The 18659-nt window shown below is 35.4% G+C and overlaps 2 protein-coding genes and 1 long non-coding RNA gene across 5 annotated transcripts in view; 1 reads left to right on the forward strand and 2 right to left on the reverse strand.

Moving 5' to 3' along the window:
- Positions 1-11734, reverse strand: LOC117407091 (coiled-coil domain-containing protein 169-like). Its single transcript, XM_034011720.3, has 8 exons — positions 11616-11734; positions 11317-11399; positions 8856-8966; positions 8399-8439; positions 4646-4744; positions 3589-3642; positions 2234-2310; positions 1-388 (listed from the first exon to the last, which is right to left on the reverse strand). Exons 1-8 carry the CDS (start codon positions 11687-11689, stop codon positions 286-288), a joined length of 642 nt encoding a protein of 213 aa, XP_033867611.2. The 5' UTR covers positions 11690-11734; the 3' UTR covers positions 1-285.
- LOC131737728 (uncharacterized) lies at positions 11718-15452 on the forward strand. Its single transcript, XR_009329333.1, has 2 exons — positions 11718-11981; positions 15293-15452. It is a non-coding gene; the product is annotated as an uncharacterized LOC131737728 (long non-coding RNA).
- LOC131696619 (spartin-like) overlaps positions 15004-18659 on the reverse strand; it is a 15887-nt gene continuing 12231 nt past the window's right edge. For all 3 annotated transcript variants that reach the window (XM_059028600.1, XM_059028599.1, XM_059028598.1), the window contains one exon: positions 15004-16227. In XM_059028600.1, the coding sequence (XP_058884583.1) occupies positions 16029-16227 (199 nt within the window). In that variant the 3' untranslated portion in view covers positions 15004-16028. The remainder of the gene's footprint in view (positions 16228-18659) is intronic.

Raw genomic sequence — 18659 nt, forward strand, 5'->3', positions numbered from 1 at the left:
ATTTATTGCATAAGGGTTTGTAAAAACCTGATTACACTCTTAACATTGCAGAAACAGAATTTAGGTGTGTTATAAAAAAACAAAAATCTCATACAATACAGAATTTAACATCCGGTATCCTGTAAATAATTGTATATAGCATATTAATATATATATATATATATGTACATTTATACTATAAGCAAAGAATACTTGGATATTTACCAACTATCAAAAAACATAATTTTCATCACGTAATACATGATCCTGTAATAATATTTAACAATGGTACCAGTTTGTCTTGAATCAACACTTTAACTTGGGAAGTCGTGTCACTGCAGCTGTCTTCTTAATCGGTCCTTTCTTGGGATGTAAAACTCTCCTTTTGTTTGCCACGTTGAAATTCCCTCTAGATAAATAAGTGAGTTAGTAAATACTGTAATAAACCCATATGACCATTTAAACAGCTTGATGCCACACTCCACTACTTCTGTGAATCATTTACACATCAAATAAAAGTACAGAATACGCCTTCTATGTCTTGTATAGAACCTGTGGTGATAATACAATCCCTTTGCTCATAATGTAAAGGTTGGCTTCTCTTGCGTGGTACTGTACTATTACTGAATGGTTAAATATACAAAATTGGATATATTAAAACATGTAGCTTAGTGATACAATAAATATTGTGTACAAAATGACTTAAGTCTCCATGTATTGAAAGTGAGACCAATAATAAAGTCTCTTACCTTGAGTATCACATAGATGATGCAAAAAGCCCTTGTGGAAAAGCATCTTGTAATGGTCTTTAGTGGAGAATATGTAAGCAGTAAGACACAACAGGGTGTATTGTGGGATATACTCCACACAATATCCACACGCCCTGGAGGCTTTAACTGCCCAGGATGTGTATATCCCACACCCTGAAGTGCCTTATTGTGCTTATAAAATGGGTCAACTAACTAAATAAAAAAAATTAAAAAATGTAAAAACATGTTTTAATTAACAAAAAAGTATTTTTTTATGAAATATCCTTCCGCCTAAGTCCCTTAACTTAAAAAAAAATAAAACCAAAAATGCATTAATTAAAATATTATTATTATTATTATTTTAATAAACATTGAACTGATTAAAAACAAGAAGCACCATTTATAGATGTTAAATTGAACACTGCCATTGAAATGGCAGCTTTGAAGACTTACAGGCCCTTTTTTTAGATGTTCATTCTGAACAGTAGGTGGCGCTGCAGCAAGCGATTTCGAGCAACATGGTGTTTGTTGTCCTTGTCGTTGTCTGAGGAAGTGCAGCAGGACAATCACGCGGACCTTCTTTGCCACGTCTGGCCATATTTAGTTGCACATCAAAACAAACATTTCTCACAAGACCTGCAGCAGTGTCAGGTGACAGTGTTGGGGAAGATTATTATTATTTTTTTAATTGTCCTTTGTGATCTGGGAGTAGTGACAGGAGGTATCCATGCCAGATTTGCGGTACCGTTTCACAGTGGCAACAAAGATGTTGTTTGCATTTTGAAATCCTCAGACAGTGGCATAAAAAGGACACCTGATGCCCAGAAAGTGGTGTATTCTGTGTATTTGTGCGTCAGTAAGTTTGATGCCTCGCAGTATTACTTTTTTTTCATCACTTGAATAAGTGTTGGTGTCTGATTCAGACTCATCCAAAATCTCATCTAAAGTTTGGTTTCCCGAAAGATCAAAATTGATATACCTCTTCAGTCATCTGTATTGTGAATTTAAATATGGCTACCGTTTTTTTCAAAATTATATATTAAATGTGGTTAGTCATGTTTAATAATATAAATTAAAATATGGATACCGTTTTTTTTTTTTTTTTTTCAAAATTCTACTGGCGTATGGATATCTACAAGTGATTCACCCCTTTTTGAAAAAAAGTTAGCCCATGGGAATATGCTGCAATATTCACACCCCCATTTGACCTGTTTTGACCAATCAGGATAGAACATTTAAAAGACCTACTTTATAAATCGCTATAAACTTTTTTTAAACAAATTTTGAAGGATGTGATAAAAAACAGAAACACGCAAGAATTGGAAACCAAATGACATGATACAAGGATTACTTAATTTTGTACACCCTATTTATTCTACTTTTAAAGAAAGGGTTTCTATATGTTTGAATGCCAAGAAACAGTATTTTAAAATACCACAATCCTCTCAAATAGTGTTCTGCTATAGCAGCTACATTGAGTTTGATTTAGAAATGTAAATACATACGTCATCATGTGATGTCCTTGTGTCCCTCGTGCCTGAACCACCTGCTGCTTTTTGGTTGCATCCATTACTGTCGATGCCTAAACAAAGACCAAGATTTTAAAATGCCCACTACAGCTGTTTCAAAAGAACACAAAGATCTAACAAGCGTCAATTGAAAAATAATTTGTGCCAAGTTTAAAAGTATGATCAGATTTTTTCAACCGGTTTAAAATGTTTGATTTATATTCCTGAACTCATGGAAAAATTCTCAACGTGGTTATAGCTAATGAAACAATTCCAGAAATGTTACCTCCTGTGTGCTATGTGTATCTCACATGTGCTGTTTTGAAAGAAGCTTTTACACTGACGAAAGTTGAGTGTATGTATGTGGTGTTTGTTTTCAAACTGGCTGTTTTTTTGTTTTTTTTTATCTGCCTGTTAAGACCAATTTAATACAGTTGTAGGCAAAAGAGTACATACCCCCATGGGAATTTATTTGTATAAATTTCTTGAAAACAAATAATTATAGGAAAAATCTTTTGTAAAATGCTTCACTATATCTGAAAGGAATAAGAATGCCACTGCATTATTGATGCCAGCATAATCTTTGAAAGGGGAGATGAAAATTTCAACAGCTAATATTTTTTCACACAATAACGTAATCTTTGCACTTCAGTGATTAAGAATAATAAAGAAAAGAAAAGCGTAAATTGCTATGTGTTAGGAACCGGAGATGTTAAAATATCAGTTTAATTAAGATTACAGAGATGCATACAGTCAGTATGTGCACAAATAAAAGAAGTTCAGAATATTGCACATTAGAAAGGCTGCCAACTCAACTGGAGTGATTTTTATCACTGTTGTAAAACTTCTAAAGTATAGTACTGAGAGCCCATTTACAATTGGGCATTGATACAGTATGTAAACTGTTGGAACATGACTGAAATTATATGCCTACCAGAAGAAGCAATTAATTGCATTAGTTAGTATTCAATATTTATTTATACTGAGAAACAGGCGTACTGAATTTTAATACAAAAGCAGCACAAACAAAACTGCAAAAGTAAAGTTCATGAATAAAAATAAGTAGGGCAGTTCAGCATGTTTTAGTGTGTAGTACCTGGACTCCATGGGGAGCAAATAGAATGGGTTGCCACAGGATGGCACCACCAATGCCTGCTAGGGTCACATGCATTGGTGGTGCCTCTCCTGTACCTGCCTGTAGTACTCTTTTGGTCCACACTTCAAATCATCACAAGGTCCCTCTGGATATACTATGAATAGGAGATTGTTATCCTTCTGGTAACCAAAAAGACAAATTGCCCTTCCACAAGATTGTACAGCTGAATGGGAGGTCAGGTATTTTAATTTCGCACCTGTGATATTTCTGTAAGGTATGCGCGGCGCTCATCATTTGCTTTATGGTATGCCTACAAAAAGAAATGAAACTTGTTAAATGAATAACTTGAAAATGTTACCCTTATTATCAATTAACCACAATATGTGTGACATACAAAGAGGCACCTGGACATACAGATATCCAGCCTCCAAAGATCGCCATATTATAATAAACTCATTACCTTGTTAAAAAGAAGGTCCTTAAACAGTTTTATCAAAATGGACAAACATTTACTTGCAAACTCTCAAGTGTGAACACCCCCTCCGCTTTATCCCATCGTCTTGAGAAATGCATCCCTAGCAGGGGGGGGGGGGGACGGACAACAGACCCCCCCACACACTGTTACAGTAAGGGTACAGAGTAAATAAATGATGACAAACACACACACACTGTCACAGTAAGGGTCCAGAGTAAATAAATGATGACAAACACACACACACTGTCACAGTAAGGGTCCAGAGTAAATAAATGATGACAAACACACACACACACTGTTACAGTAAGGGTACAGAGTAAATAAATGATGACAAACACACACACACTGTCACAGTAAGGGTACAGAGTAAATAAATGATGACAAACACACACACACTGTCACAGTAAGGGTACAGAGTAAATCAATGATGACAAACACACACACACACTGTTACAGTAAGGGTACAGAGTAAATAAATGATGACAAACACACACACACTGTCACAGTAAGGGTACAGAGTAAATAAATGATGACAAACACACACACACTGTCACAGTAAGGGTACAGAGTAAATAAATGATGACAAACACACACACACTCACAGTAAGGGTACAGAGTAAATAAATGATGACAAACACACACACACTGTCACAGTAAGGGTACAGAGTAAATAAATGATGACAAACACACACACACTGTCACAGTAAGGGTACAGAGTAAATAAATGATGACAAACACACACACACACTGTCACAGTAAGGGTACAGAGTAAATAAATGATGACAAACACACACACACTGTTACAGTAAGGGTACAGAGTAAATAAATGGTGACAAACCTTTGCCTCTTGCTCTATTCTCAGTGCATAGTCCTTCAGCTGGTTTTGTAGACTGTTCTTGTCCATTTCTAATTGTTTAAGAATCTGTTTTAGTGCACCCTGTCAAAAAATCAAATGTTAACATAACTTTTACTGTACCTGGTAAGGTCTTTCTAACTGTATACACACCTGGTAAAAGCTTACTTACTGTACTTATTGTAAACTTGCTGTACAGGGATCACACTGGTGTAAAATGTGTATACACTTATATGATACAGGGAACCCAATGCTGGATGAAAACCAAGCAAATATATTACAAATTGCTAAACTGGAGTTGAATACAAGCCTAGAGAAATCCCTTAGAGCTCATTAGGTGGTACATACAGTATGCAATAACGTCAGGGGCAGAGTCTACGAGGAGATAAGTCTTCCGGATGGTAAAAATCCCGGACAGTGTTAAAGTGTATACTAGGGAGATGGGTGTCTCTAAGTACACTGCATGTGCACTGTAGTGTTTGGTCTTTCTTTTTTAAAGGTCCTGGGTTTTTTTTTTTTTTTTAAAAAGGGCAGTTATGCGCTGCTTTTGCTCTGAGTCTGACTTCAACTGAATCAGTCATTCGGCTTGGCTAAGTTTTCAATGGGACCCTTTGTGACACTGTTGAAGAATCATAATGAAAGTGAATGGCAGAGAGATACCACTTGTCATAAAATGAGAGCTGCCCATTCATTCTTGCTCTCAAGAGGTGGTTAAGTGCTGCTAACCCCCCTGGAAATATCACTGCTAACTATTTTTTTAAATATACTGTATCAATACTTTTTATTCAAATCCATTAAAATCTATTGTTCATGCTTTTTCATTTTTCTGCAAAAAAAAAAAAACTTAAATGTGTACACCTTGTGAATGCAAAATATTTAAATTAAATGTATTATTTATTTAGCAGACGCCTTTATGTAAGTCAAACTATGGATCAGCGGCAGAGTCACAACAACGTCTCATCTGAAAAAGACAGAGCACAAAGAGGTGAAGTGACTTGCTCGGGGTCACACAGTGAGTCAGTACCTGAGCTGGGATTTGAACCAGGGACCTACTGGTTAGAAACCTTGTTCGTTAACCACTGGACCATAAGTTTTCATATTGAATTACTGAATCATTTAGCATTACACCAACTAGTTTAATGTGTGTATCTCTATCAGCAGCCATTGACTGCAACATGACCAGACTAACATTCAGAAATGCTGTGATACAAAAGTACTATATAAAGTATATTGGAGGAAGCATGCTTAGTACTGATACTGGTTAAGCACTGTGTGGGAAGAAACAGAATTAATCAAGTCAAGCCCTTTAAGAAAAGCAGTAATCCTGATTAAACACGATACTTAATGAAAAAAGAGGTGCATTACATAACCGGTTTAACAAGCTTTTATATGTAAAAGCTACATTTTAAGTGATTAAAAAAATGAATCAAAATTAATCTTGCGATTAATAAAATGTATCTTTCTATATTATTATTATTATTATTATTATTATTATTATTATTATTATTATTATTATTATTATTACCTATAATGCCTTAAATGGTCTTGGACCTTCTTATCTTCAAGATCTGCTGACCCCATATGTCCCCAGTCGTTCCCTGAGAAAATGCTAATCTTCTGACAGTCCCTAAAACTTGTTTGAACTCTGTCAGAGCCGTGGCATTTAGTTATAATGCGTCTCGTCTTTGGAACTTGCTCCCGCTTCATCTCAGGAACGCTAGCACAATTTAATCTTTTAAATCCTGTTTGAAAACAGAATGCTTGCATGAAGAGCGCTATATAAGTGAAATGTGTACTGTATTGTCATTGTATTATTATTATTATCACCCCCAAAACCACCCATCATAACCTGTTGTCCTATTTCTGGATTAATATTGTTGCCCCTTCTTTATAGTTTTATATTTATTTCCACAGAATTCTACAAAAAAATTCCAGCATTTGCTGTTAAATTGTTTGAACCAACTGCTAAATCACAATGGAGTTAGTTTATTACTCATCTTAATGCATTTCAAATTATTAGTTTTTTTACAATTACATTCAATTTACATAAAAAAAAAAATCCTGCATCAAAATGTTTATAGTCAAAAGTTCCACTTTTCTACAGTACTTTTTATAGCGATGCACATCCCCAGAGTTTAATTTGGTACCAATTGGAAACATTCATCCTCTCTATCGAAGCAATGAAACAAGTGGCATGTATAACTGATATGGTGCTTGATTTAACAGATCCAGTATGCAGTATTGGACTGTTAAAACTTTATTCTGTGGTATTAAGCATATCTGTACAGAAATCATGAACTGAAGTAAACAGCATTAGGCATCTGGTTCAGACTTGATCAGAAATGGTAAATGCATTCATTGGATAATAATCGTTTATTTTTAAACCGTTGTGCTTGAAAAATCTTCTTTGCCTTTTTATTTATTTATTTATTTATTTTACATCATATTAGACCCATTCTTTAAAGAAACTCACAAGTTAAGGCTTTGTGAATCGGGTCCATTATTTATATTAAAGCCTGAGAAAGCTGCAAACATTCTGTCAATATGATGCCACCTTGTGGTGCTTTTTAAAAACAAAACAAAAACATGTTCATGAGACTGGAAAATGTACCAGAGGGAGCTCATACAATAATCAGTCACACAAGCGTGTACATAGCTGTGAACCCACTATAATCCAGACTGCCAGATATAGCCTCCTTTTGTTATTTACACTTCCTTTTGTAAATACAAATTAACACATATCATGTGGGTGATTCCTGTTAAATGTTATCGGCTATAAGAGATTGAATATGTTATTTCGGTTTAGATTTAATAATAAAAAATAAATCTGGAAATATATTTGTGTTTCTAAAAAATAAATTAAAGGTGTGATTTCTGGGACATATTGGGGAACAGATGGAAAATCAGTTCATATGCTTTACTGTGAATGCTAATGCTAGTACATGAGGGGCAGTGTACATTTGGTGAAGCTAATGTGTATCAGCAATGCAGTACACTGAAGAGGCGGACTCTAATAGTACTATGATGACTATTATTTACATCCATATATCTACCAAATGTAAAGGCATGTATTTCTTGTAATAACAGTACAAAAAAAAAACATTTTGGAATGATCTATAGCTATTATTAACCTAGAAATGTTCTCGGTACAAAAACTGAAAATAAGGGACCTTGGTTATTTATTACTACCTATTGTTGCACATTATTATTTGTTTATTTAGCAGATGCCTTTATCCAAGGCGACTTACAGAGACTAGGTAAGGTGTGTGAACTATGCATCAGCTGCAGACTACGTTTCACCCGAAAGACGGAGTAAGTGACTTGCTCAGGGTCACACAATGAGTTAGTGGCTGAGGTGGGATTTGAACTGGGGACGTCCTGGTTACAAGCCCTTTTCTTTAACCACTGGACCACACAGCCTCCTATAAATAGTAGGAGGATTCATAGTTATAGCTTCATGAGAAGCACACAGGAGTTATACTGTCCATCTGATTCATATAAGGGCAACATTTCCCTGAAACAAAAACACTGTAGGTCAGTTTAAATTAAATTACTATAAGATTCGACAGCATATTATATATTTTTAAACTGTGATTTATTTGCTGTTTCTGCTTTCTTCATGCCTTGTGGACCAAATTAAAAGAAATATATTATAAATGTGCTGAGAATGCTGTCTAACTCCCCGCGATGCATCTTTATGGAAAGCTTATTCTTTTCACTTGCAGACACTGTACTCACCACAGGCATCTCATCATATGAACGTATAGAAGACAATCTGTCTGAAAGCAAATAAGAAATGGTAACAGTTTTTATTGCTCTTTGTTAGTGATTGAAAGCTATACTCCCGTAGGCAGCAATTGCATAACTGCATTGTTAAAGTGTAACTTTAGTTCCCTGATCTCTTTGTGCCTCTTAGCTTTGTTATGAATCAACACGGATATCATTCTTGACAAGCATTTTTTTTTTAAGAAGTTAATGAGAGCAGAGATTGATGGGCTTTAACCCCAAGCATAGACATTATAACACAGCAATCTGAAGATAAACATTGACAGTCATGCTGCAAATCATAGCTAAGTGGGGTTTTTTTTCTCAATTTCAACAGAAATAAAAAGATAGGTATTTAAAATAAATAATGATAGGGGTAATTATTATTAAACTCTGTAGATTAAGACACAGGAACTAATCTGTACTTTACCTGCAGGATTACCACAAATGTTTTCCATCTTGTCTTGCAGGAGGTTGACTTGCCTTTCCAGCTGCCTGTTCAGCTCCTGTTGTGTCTCAAACCTTGTTTTCCATTCATTACCTAGAATTTAAATGAAACTGAACATAACACAGCACAATGTTGAGCTGTATGCTCCTCTCTCTGTTAAATGGGTAGTCGGCTTCCCAATGTAAACGTTTCATTGTGATAGTTATTCTTAATTACGGAGTGTGAACTGCTGATATTACAAAAGTAACCCTTGTGTATGCGTCGGTTTAGGGTGATTAACAAATGAAAGACTGCTGCAGACATATAAGAGCTGTTGAGACACAGGGTGGTGGGCTGTGGGAAAAGCTGGTGGTATAAGGTATTCAAGCACTGTTACAAATGTCTGTTCCATTTATTTCTGGTTATTTAACTTTTTTTTTACAGACAAACTATTTTTTTTTTAAAGAAGACTGCAAAACAACACTTTATTTGACAAGGCAATTCAAATTCTAAGGAGTTGTTGTCATGTTTATAATGGCCTGTACTATTGTGTTTTCCAATAAAACCAGTTCATATGGGTTAGAGTTCGACTGTCTGCTGTCGCTATGCTGCAGAGAAATTGATTTTGAAGTTGTGAAAGCAGAGAAAAGAAAGATCTCATACAGTCATGGGAAGCTGTTAATGTGAGAGCCACCTGTTTTCACAGTTGCTCCAGGAACACAGCAAACACTTCTTTGTATTTCAGTTACAGTACTTTAGACATTTAGACATTTTCACTTCCTTTAACATTTGGATGTTAACAATTTGTGTGCACAATAGTACCAAGAGTTTAGACCAATTATGCATACTTTTTCTATCACATTTATATTTCTAAATGTTGGTAGAATTGAAAGGTGTGATATTGGCAGCACTGGAGATCATTGTAAATCAACAGGACAGGAAATGCACAAAAATGCCCAACCATTTTCCAGAGCCTCTATTTTTTAAGACTATCTGCAAGTGGCCACAGCCAAATGTGTCCAAATTGTGTGTAGACAACAGAGTCTATTCTCTTGTGTCCAGGTTAGATTTAAATCTGTGTCCCCAGAGGTTGTATACTGGTGAACTACTGCACTACCTAATGTAGCCTCCTCCCCAATTACCACCATGAAGTATGTTTCCAGTAAGTACCAGTATTAGAGCTGCACAAACTGGTTATTTGATTATTCAGATAAGCTCACCCCAAGCGAGGGTCATTAGTGTTGATTAGGCTAATTTACCATCACAACTACTGAAGAGCTGCTTGGAGTTGTGATGATTGCTGTTCTCCACAAAGTCTAAAGTTCAGCATGCACATGGAAATATGCTTCCTGCAACACGTTTCTTCAAAAACTGTCATAAAAAATATTGTGGGGAAACTTTTTCAAGCAGCACGTGATCATTCCTGCTGCACACTCCAAAAATGGAGGAAATCCTTATTGCACTGAGTGGTGCTGCACTTATAATTCCACTAAAACATTTTTAAAAGAATGGAAAGCACAGGAGCAGTCGTGTGGACAAGGGAGTGGATCCTAATCGTGAGTAGAGACCAACATATTTTAAATACTTAAGTTATCACAATTTTGTTCATATAGACCCAGACACATTTGAAGAACTGCTGAGGCTTGTAGGACCATGAATAACCTGAAATGACACTACAATGTGCCAGCATACTGTACATATCAATAAATAAAACGATTGATTTTAGCAGGATTCCAAACCATGTCATCTTCTGGAGAAGTTTGGCATAGTCACATGATCGATGACTCATGCAAACAGCGTCTCTCCTGATTGGCTAAAGGCAAAATTTTTCTTGAAAAAGTTTCTCAAAGTAGAACCCTGGTCTACGCCGGGAAACATGTTTGCTTGTGTTTGGAAACATTCTAGAAAATAAACACTTTCAAAAACACATAAATGTTGCCCTCAGGAAGACACCTTAAGCAGGGGACTCAGCAGTTATTTGGCTCAAGGAGCAATGCCCACAGTGCCAATACCTCTGTGCAACACAATACAACAGCTATTCCTACAACCATTCCACCTTGAAGGAGCATCCCATTCCTCCTTATATATTGGAACAATACTTTAATTTGTCAATTGACAGTCAATGAGTCAATAACTCCAACTGAAGCATCAAACTCCTAAGGATTTACTTAATTATCCTTCTGCATATTTACAGTGGGGGAGCTGATTCATACTTCACAACATGGACAAACTACACACACCACAGACATGGTAATGTGAGACAGGGAGCCACTGACCCTGTCACAGGGCATTTATGAGATTCAATTATTTCATATCCGTGAAACTTTTCTAGACCTTTGTTAAAGAAAACACCATGATCTAGAAAAGATTCAAGGCTCTGAATTTACAGTCCAATATCTCTAAGCACTACCACAAATAACATATACATTTTTTTATTTAAACTCTTGAATTCAATTTAATTTACCTTCATCTTCAACATTGTTCAATCTCTTTTCTAAGTCAGTCACAGTATTTTTCAGTTCAGAAGCTGACTGTTCTAGCATTTCCCTATAATAAATGTGAAAAAAATGTGAGATGCATAGTTTAAAATGATATCATATTATTTTACAGTGTAACAAGGTTTTTGTTACAGTAATAATAATACGTGTTAAACGACAATAACTGCATTTGCATGGTGGCAGATGTTAGCAGTTATGTATCAACGGGATGTAAATTTACTATAGGCTTTCCTACTGTTTTGTAGTCTGTGTATTTAACACTCACTTCATTTGCTTCTCCTGCTCAAGCTCGATCCTTAGGCGATCTGTATCATAATTTATAAAATCTGCATCCTCCATATTCACAGGCACGCTGTTGGAGCCGAGAACTTTGTTACTACTGTTTCCAAGGAGACAGACGATTCCACACGTGACACGGAAGTGACCAAATTGGACAGAGCGCGCCTGCGCTAACGATTGAGCCGCGGGTTTCTAATCGAGGAGAAAGCTGGAGAAATACAGCAAAGAAACACACAAGGGAAGCCAATTGTACAGAAGTTTCTATCAAACTTGGGGATTGTCTGCCGGCTGCATATGGCGTCCATATCTGCAGATGCGGTGGAGGGATATACAGCGATAACTTCTTTGATAGGTAACTTTATTAAATAGTATTTGGTTACACAAAATCATGCCCATAGATAGACTTAACTCTCATTATCTAAGGCGATACTCTTGTTTTAGTTTTTGTAACATATTGGCTGAATGTAGTGCCATACAGGTTTAAAAAGGTGAGGTAGCCAGTGCCCCCCGACTAAAATTTTAAAATAATTATTTGTTGGAGAGATCTGCTTTGTGGTTACGTAGAGAGCACACAAAGGAATTGTTTCAAAACATCGGAAACAGAAGGTTTCATATTGGCTGTGTAAGCCTGTTGTATATGCTGCAGTACTACAGGCCACATTCAATTAAGTTTTAGCAGGGAAAACGGGTTTTGGGAAAATACTAAATCATGCAGTGAACAACATAGCACATTATTTGTTAATCAAATTTAAATGAGAACAAATAGATATTTTCTGTTTTACATCTCCGTTTCATATCTCCCTAAAGCTACAATCTGTGGTGGACATTTGGGGACCTGTGAATTTCTTTTTTTTTTTTTTTTTTTTTTTTAGTAGCATCTGGAGTATGATTGATTTATATTTGTTTATTTGTTTGTGAGTCATTTTGTTTTTTTAGACTTAGGGGAGGTCGTTTATGCTGACCTGTAGGCTTTATGATCAGATAAATTGCCTTCACCTTAGATAACAATTTTAATAAAGTCTGGAAAATTAAAAAGGGACTTGAAGAATATTATGATAATACAGGATTATATCATCCAATAAAGTAAAACATAAATTAAATCACATTTATATTTTATTAAAAACAAAGGTGTGCCTTTTAGGATAAACATTAACTGTGGCCTCTAGATGGTGCAGTAAGCACCAGTAAAAAAAAAACACTGCTTCATAAATTCTATTGTCTTATTTTTAAATAAAATAAAAAAGGCCCTATTCACAAACCTTTTTGTGGCCTGTTTCCATTAACCAAATTAAGTTTAATATTTGCGAACTGTTCTAGAATGTTATTTAAAAAAAACAGGAACAGTCCAGTGAGTGCAAATGGGCATCCACTGGACATTTGAGTCATGCGAAACAATGCAAACACTACAGATGTGCTGATTACTATAAAATGGCTCTTACCACTGACATAAATATTGATAAAGAGCCACTTTATTATTTAAAAAAAAAATGGATTGTACCTTTTGGATAATGTGGGTTCTTTTTAGAGAGGAATTTCTCCTTCCAAATTACAAATTACAAATTACCTAATTAATATTAAAATACAGGAGGGTATATTTAAATGTTTGTCTGGGTTCCAATTTGGCCTTGCGTGACTAATGATATTGTGCAGTTTTCTTAAACAGGTGCAGCCTGCCAAAAAAATACAATAAAAAACAAAATGCCAGCATTCTATGAGAAAACACTGTATTGTATCAATGTATTATTTGCTAAATATTTTTTTACTGCATATATATTTATTATACAGCTATGGCCAAACGTTTTGCATTAGTCAAATAGCTTCATAAAGTTAAATGAAACCTGCTGAATAATGTTATGTTAATAGATTGAATTACTTATCATTTTGTAGTTTTCCATACTAAAAACTGACAATTTGAAAAAGTGACATGTTGAAATCTACTACTAATGACTTCCGGTAGACTGTTGCAATATAATTTAGTAGTTTCTTTGATTACATGATGTTGAATAAAATATCTCAATTATGTTCATATTTATTATTATTAATTTGAAAAAAGTCTCAATCTTAAAATTCTAGATAATGTAAAACTTTTAGCCATAGCTGTACATTTACATATATGATACATGTTTTCCTGCAGGAGACCACTGGCTTGAATTCCTAGCTATGCTAATTTTAATACATCTTGGAATACAAACGTGACTCTTTTTGTTTTTTTGTTCTTGGAAGGTACTCATGATAGATGCTACTTAAGGCTAGTGTACAATCATTTGCATCTTACTGCTAAGGGACAGAAAAGTCAAGGCTTAAAGCAATCTGATATCTGATGACCAAACACGAGGATAACAAAAGTGTAAAGGGTGAAAAAAAATTATTTCTGTGCTTTGCAAAGGGCTTCTATATGTATTTATTGATTGTAAAAGGCTGCAGTTTAAAAAAAAAAAAAAAAAAAATTACAAAATAAATAGTGAATGAAGAGGTCTTTAAACTCCTCCTATGCTTATTTCTTTCCTATTTGGTCACAGTAGCTTGCCAGGCCTATTTCCAGCAGATCTCAGTTGTTAATAAAGAATTGCTTGGTACAACCTTTAGTTACAGCAAATTGCGCAAGGTTATGTAACAAAGGGAATCTTCACTGCTGAAGTCTAGAGAACATAAGGTACGGCTTTTGGGCTTGTTTTCATGTAAAAAGTCCTGCCATGTTTTGGTCACACACTTCCTCACAATGTAGAGAGAATTTTGAGTTTCTAAGCTGCATGGAAGCCACGCCACAGTTCTAGCATACAATACAGGGGAACAGTGATCTCTTTATAATACAGTAAATATTTCACATTGAGTTTAAGATCTATTTCTGCAGCCTGGCCAACCCCATCCAATTATTTTTAAAGCATAAAAATGTTTTGCTATATTACCTTTTAATTTTCAATTCTACATAATTATATTTGGGATTCACTTCAGTATGGGCAGTATTTTTATTAAAATAAACTAACAATCCTCGTCGTCTAATCTTTTATATAATATATTCACTTTATTCATTTCAAATGCCTTTTTACAAACAATTTAAACTAAAACCCATCTTAACAATTTTTAATTTATTTTTATCCTTAATTGTCAGAACAGCAGTTAACCTTTTTACAAGATTATTCATTTAATGTTTGGAAACTTAAAGGATTCCTAAAACGGGGGTCAGTGATAATGTTTTTCAAGGTGTTGGGTTTTAAAGCCTTCATTAGTATGCCTTTTAAATTACAAACTTTATTATTTTTGTCTGCTTGGGCCGCTGTAGCATTAAAATATGATTTTGGTCAATATATCTAAGAGAAAGACCATATTTAATGATTGTAGACCATATCCATAAATTAAGCACAATACTTCTGGAATAAACCAATTTATCTTTATTAAATATTACAATTAGTAAAATGCTTTATTAGGCAATGCATCACAAAAAGGATATTCAGAATAAAAGGAAAAATTATCTCCCAAAATGTCTTCTCTAATCACTCAAAAGTATATTGGCTATAGTAAGCTTAAGTGTAAAATCAGAGTAACATGTCATTAAAACTAGAGTATGGTTATGTGTTGGTATAGGGGGGGGGAGGGGGAAACTTACAAAGTCTCATATTTGGTGTCTATTGCAAAAACAATGACAAACTTATGTTTCATTTGCAGGCTCAGGCAAGACTGGAGAAAGTAGCAGCAGTGAAATGTGGCAGTGAGCTTTTAAACCAATAATCCTTTGGAATGCAGTGAATACATTTGTATCAGGAATAACCATTCTGACTTCAGTGTAAATGCATATTTTGTTAATAAATTAAGCAATTTCAATGTTTCTCTTTTTCCTTGTCAAATAATGAAATGCTCTATCAGTGGTCCCAAAACATTAGACAAGTGTGGTTATTTTCCTGTGCCACGTATTTTAATTGTGTACTGTACCATTTAAAGGAACACTTGTTCTGAAGTAGTTCTTTTCTACAGAATGCAGGCTTATTTTGGTAAATTATGGTTATGGGCACTGGCTGCTATCTCAACACTACACTTGCAGTGACAGAAGAGAAACTGCATGGTCAAAATATATAAATATATATATTTTTTTGGTAGTTTTATCTTTGTTATAAATTCAGGTCAGCAGTGGTCTAACTTTGGAATAGGATGATAATTCCATTTACCTCAGGAAATCAAATCTGTGTTTTCATTTATACAAGTTATTGCACATCTTTTTCATAAATAACAGGAGTCCAATAACTACTGTCTTTTTGTTTCTTTTACATTGCTATCAAATAATACTGTATCAAACATGTTCTTGTATTGCTAGTATTCACACAAATTACATTTAAATACAATATAAATTACACTTTTACATTTACTGTATATATTAAAGCTCTGGGGGAAAAGAAAGAAGTACAAATTATTTGTCCTCTTTCTTCAATTGCTTCTCTTGCTTTTCCCGAATCTTGTAATCTTCCAGGATGGCGCTGGCAGTTTCCTTTCCTGTTTTTTTCACTACTGCTTTGATGCCCAGGTTGTCAATATTAAATGCTGCCACACCAACGTTGACGGCAGAGTTAACTGCGTTGTCTGTAGCTTGGCCAGCAGCAGCACCGTACCTTAAATCACAAATAATCAAGGAAACTTAGCGAACGTTATAGCAAGAGGGGGAACTGCAACATCTATGCAAACAATATGGGAGAGACAAGGGAGGAGGCGGTTATGGTGAAAGGGTTTCAGGGTTTAATTAATATAAGCAGCTTGCATTAGCTGTTTTAGATACTTGGAAATGTGTTAAGTCATTGAACAGTACAAAGGGTAGGGCTGCAGATGCACTGTTAAAGGGTTTTACATAAAGAAGTACCTAATATATAGTATTATGCCCTATGATTAATGGTATGATTTTCACAGTCATTTTATGTAAATTTCAAAAGGAGAGGTGCGAGTGAAAAACTAAGGAATTCACAGAAAGGTCACCGAATCATGGGGTTTTAGCTACATCAACATACATAAAAGCTTTTAGATAGTACACCAAAATCAATGATATAGAGAAGATTGATTTTGACTACTGACTGACAAGTTTAACTGGTGTGGTCTTTCCTACTGTAGATTCAATGGCTTGTAGCTTCCGTTTATGTAAAGCACTTTCAATATATTTGTCACAGTTGGCTTTTTTTCACTGTACAAACTTCCACTCCACTAACTGACATGCTTGCTCAGCTACAAATTGTATTGGCTTACCTACACAGCTACACCTAAATACTGTGTGCACACACAACCAAACAATTTACAGATACTCGCAGATTAGCATTTTCAGTGCATGACATATACTGTACGTGAGTGGAAATAAAGAAAGCACCTAATCAAATGTGTTTTTACAAGATTTCCCAGACTATTCAAATCCACAATTTCCGTGACAAAATTGTAGCCTTACTTATGATCATTATTTGTTTATTTATTTATTTAATCTGTTATAAAAGGTAGTGTAAAGTGTTATGTTACTAATGCCAGTTTGTTATAATATAATTAAATTTGGTCTATGATGAAACTAGCTTTATCCATTAGTCGTTGTATACAATATTGCTTATGAAGGGGGGGGGGCAATCAGGCCACTTTTACACCAGAGTATCTAGCTAACTATAAACATATTAGACACAAATTATGAAACTACACTAAACTGACAAATGTGTTAAATGTATTTGAATGTTGACTAATTGAGAAATTATTCAACTCCTCACACTGGGTGAATTACAACAAACCGAAGCAAACCTGAAAAAAATAAGTGTTTGCAAGTGAACCACGATTCGAATCACTTGCAAGTGAACTAGGTGTGAAAGTGCCCCAAGAGCTGCTCTAACTTGTTACTCATGAATAGAACCATTTGATTTGTATTTTCAACATAAAACAAAGTGGTTATTTTTTACATTAATAAAGCATTAAGTTAACAATGCTGAACATGTAAATAAGATAGATACAGTCCACTGTAACTGCTGATTAAAAATAATAATAATTATATATAATATATGTTACATGATTAAAAGGTTACACAGGGAGGGGTATAAAAAGATTTCAAAAGGCACTGAATATCCCTTGGAGCACAGTCAAGTCGATCATTAAAAAGGCACCACCCAGAATCTGCTTAGAGCAAGCCGTCCTCCCAAACTGAGCAGCCGGGTAAGAAGGGCGTTTGCCAGAGAAGCCAGCAAGAGGCCAATGACAACTCTGAAAGACCTACAGCATTCCATGGCTGAGATGGAAGAAACTGTCCATGTGTCAACAATAGCTCAGGTACTCCACAAATCTGCCCTGTATGAAAGAGTGGCAAGAAGGAAGCCATTTCTGAAAAATGCCCATGTAAAATCCCACTTGCAATCTGCAAAAAGGCATGTGGGAGACTCTGAAAAGATGTGGCAAAATGTGGTCCGATGAAACAAAAATGTAACTATTTGGCCTAAATGCAAAGCGTTATGTCTGGCGCAAACCCAACACAGCACAACACCCAGGTAACACCATCCCTACTGTGAAGCATGGTGGTGGAAGCATCATGCTATGGGGATGCTTTTCATCGGCAGGGACTGGGAAGCTTGTCAGGGTAGAGGGCAAAATGGATGGAGCTAAATACAGGCAAATCCTTGAGGAAAACCTGCTTCAGTCTGCAAAAGACTAAAGACTGGGACGGAAATTCACCTTTCAGCAGGACAATGACCCCAAGCACACAGCCAAAGCGACACTGGAGTGGCTTAAACAAGAAAGTCAATGTCCTAGAGTGGCCCAGTCAAAGCCCGGACTTGAATCTGATTGAGAATCTGTGGCAAGACTTGAAGATTGCTGTCCACCAAAGACCCCCATCCAACCTGACAGAGCATGAAGAATTTTGCCAAGAAGAATGGCCGAATATTGCACGATCCAGATGTGCAAACCTGGTAGAGACATACCCCAAAAGACTCACAGCTGTAACTGCCAAAGGTGGTTCTACCAAGTATTGACTCAGGGCGGTGAATACTTATCTAACCAGTTTTTTTATTTTTCATTAACTGTTTCACAATAAAAA

Source organism: Acipenser ruthenus, chromosome 8, assembly GCF_902713425.1.
Source record: "Acipenser ruthenus chromosome 8, fAciRut3.2 maternal haplotype, whole genome shotgun sequence".
Classification (NCBI taxonomy): Eukaryota; Metazoa; Chordata; class Actinopteri; order Acipenseriformes; family Acipenseridae; genus Acipenser; species Acipenser ruthenus.

Excerpts from the sequence above, each read along its gene's own strand:
- LOC117407091 (XM_034011720.3), bottom strand. The coding sequence starts at position 11,689 with ATGGAGGATGCAGATTTTATAAATTATGATACAGATCGCCTAAGGATC. Across the intron at positions 8,440-8,855 it reads CATTTGTGGTAATCCTGCAG|ACAGATTGTCTTCTATACGT; the intron begins GTAAAGTACAGA and ends ATTTGCTTTCAG. Across the intron at positions 2,311-3,588 it reads ACCTTACAGAAATATCACAG|GCATCGACAGTAATGGATGC; the intron begins GTGCGAAATTAA and ends GTCTTTGTTTAG.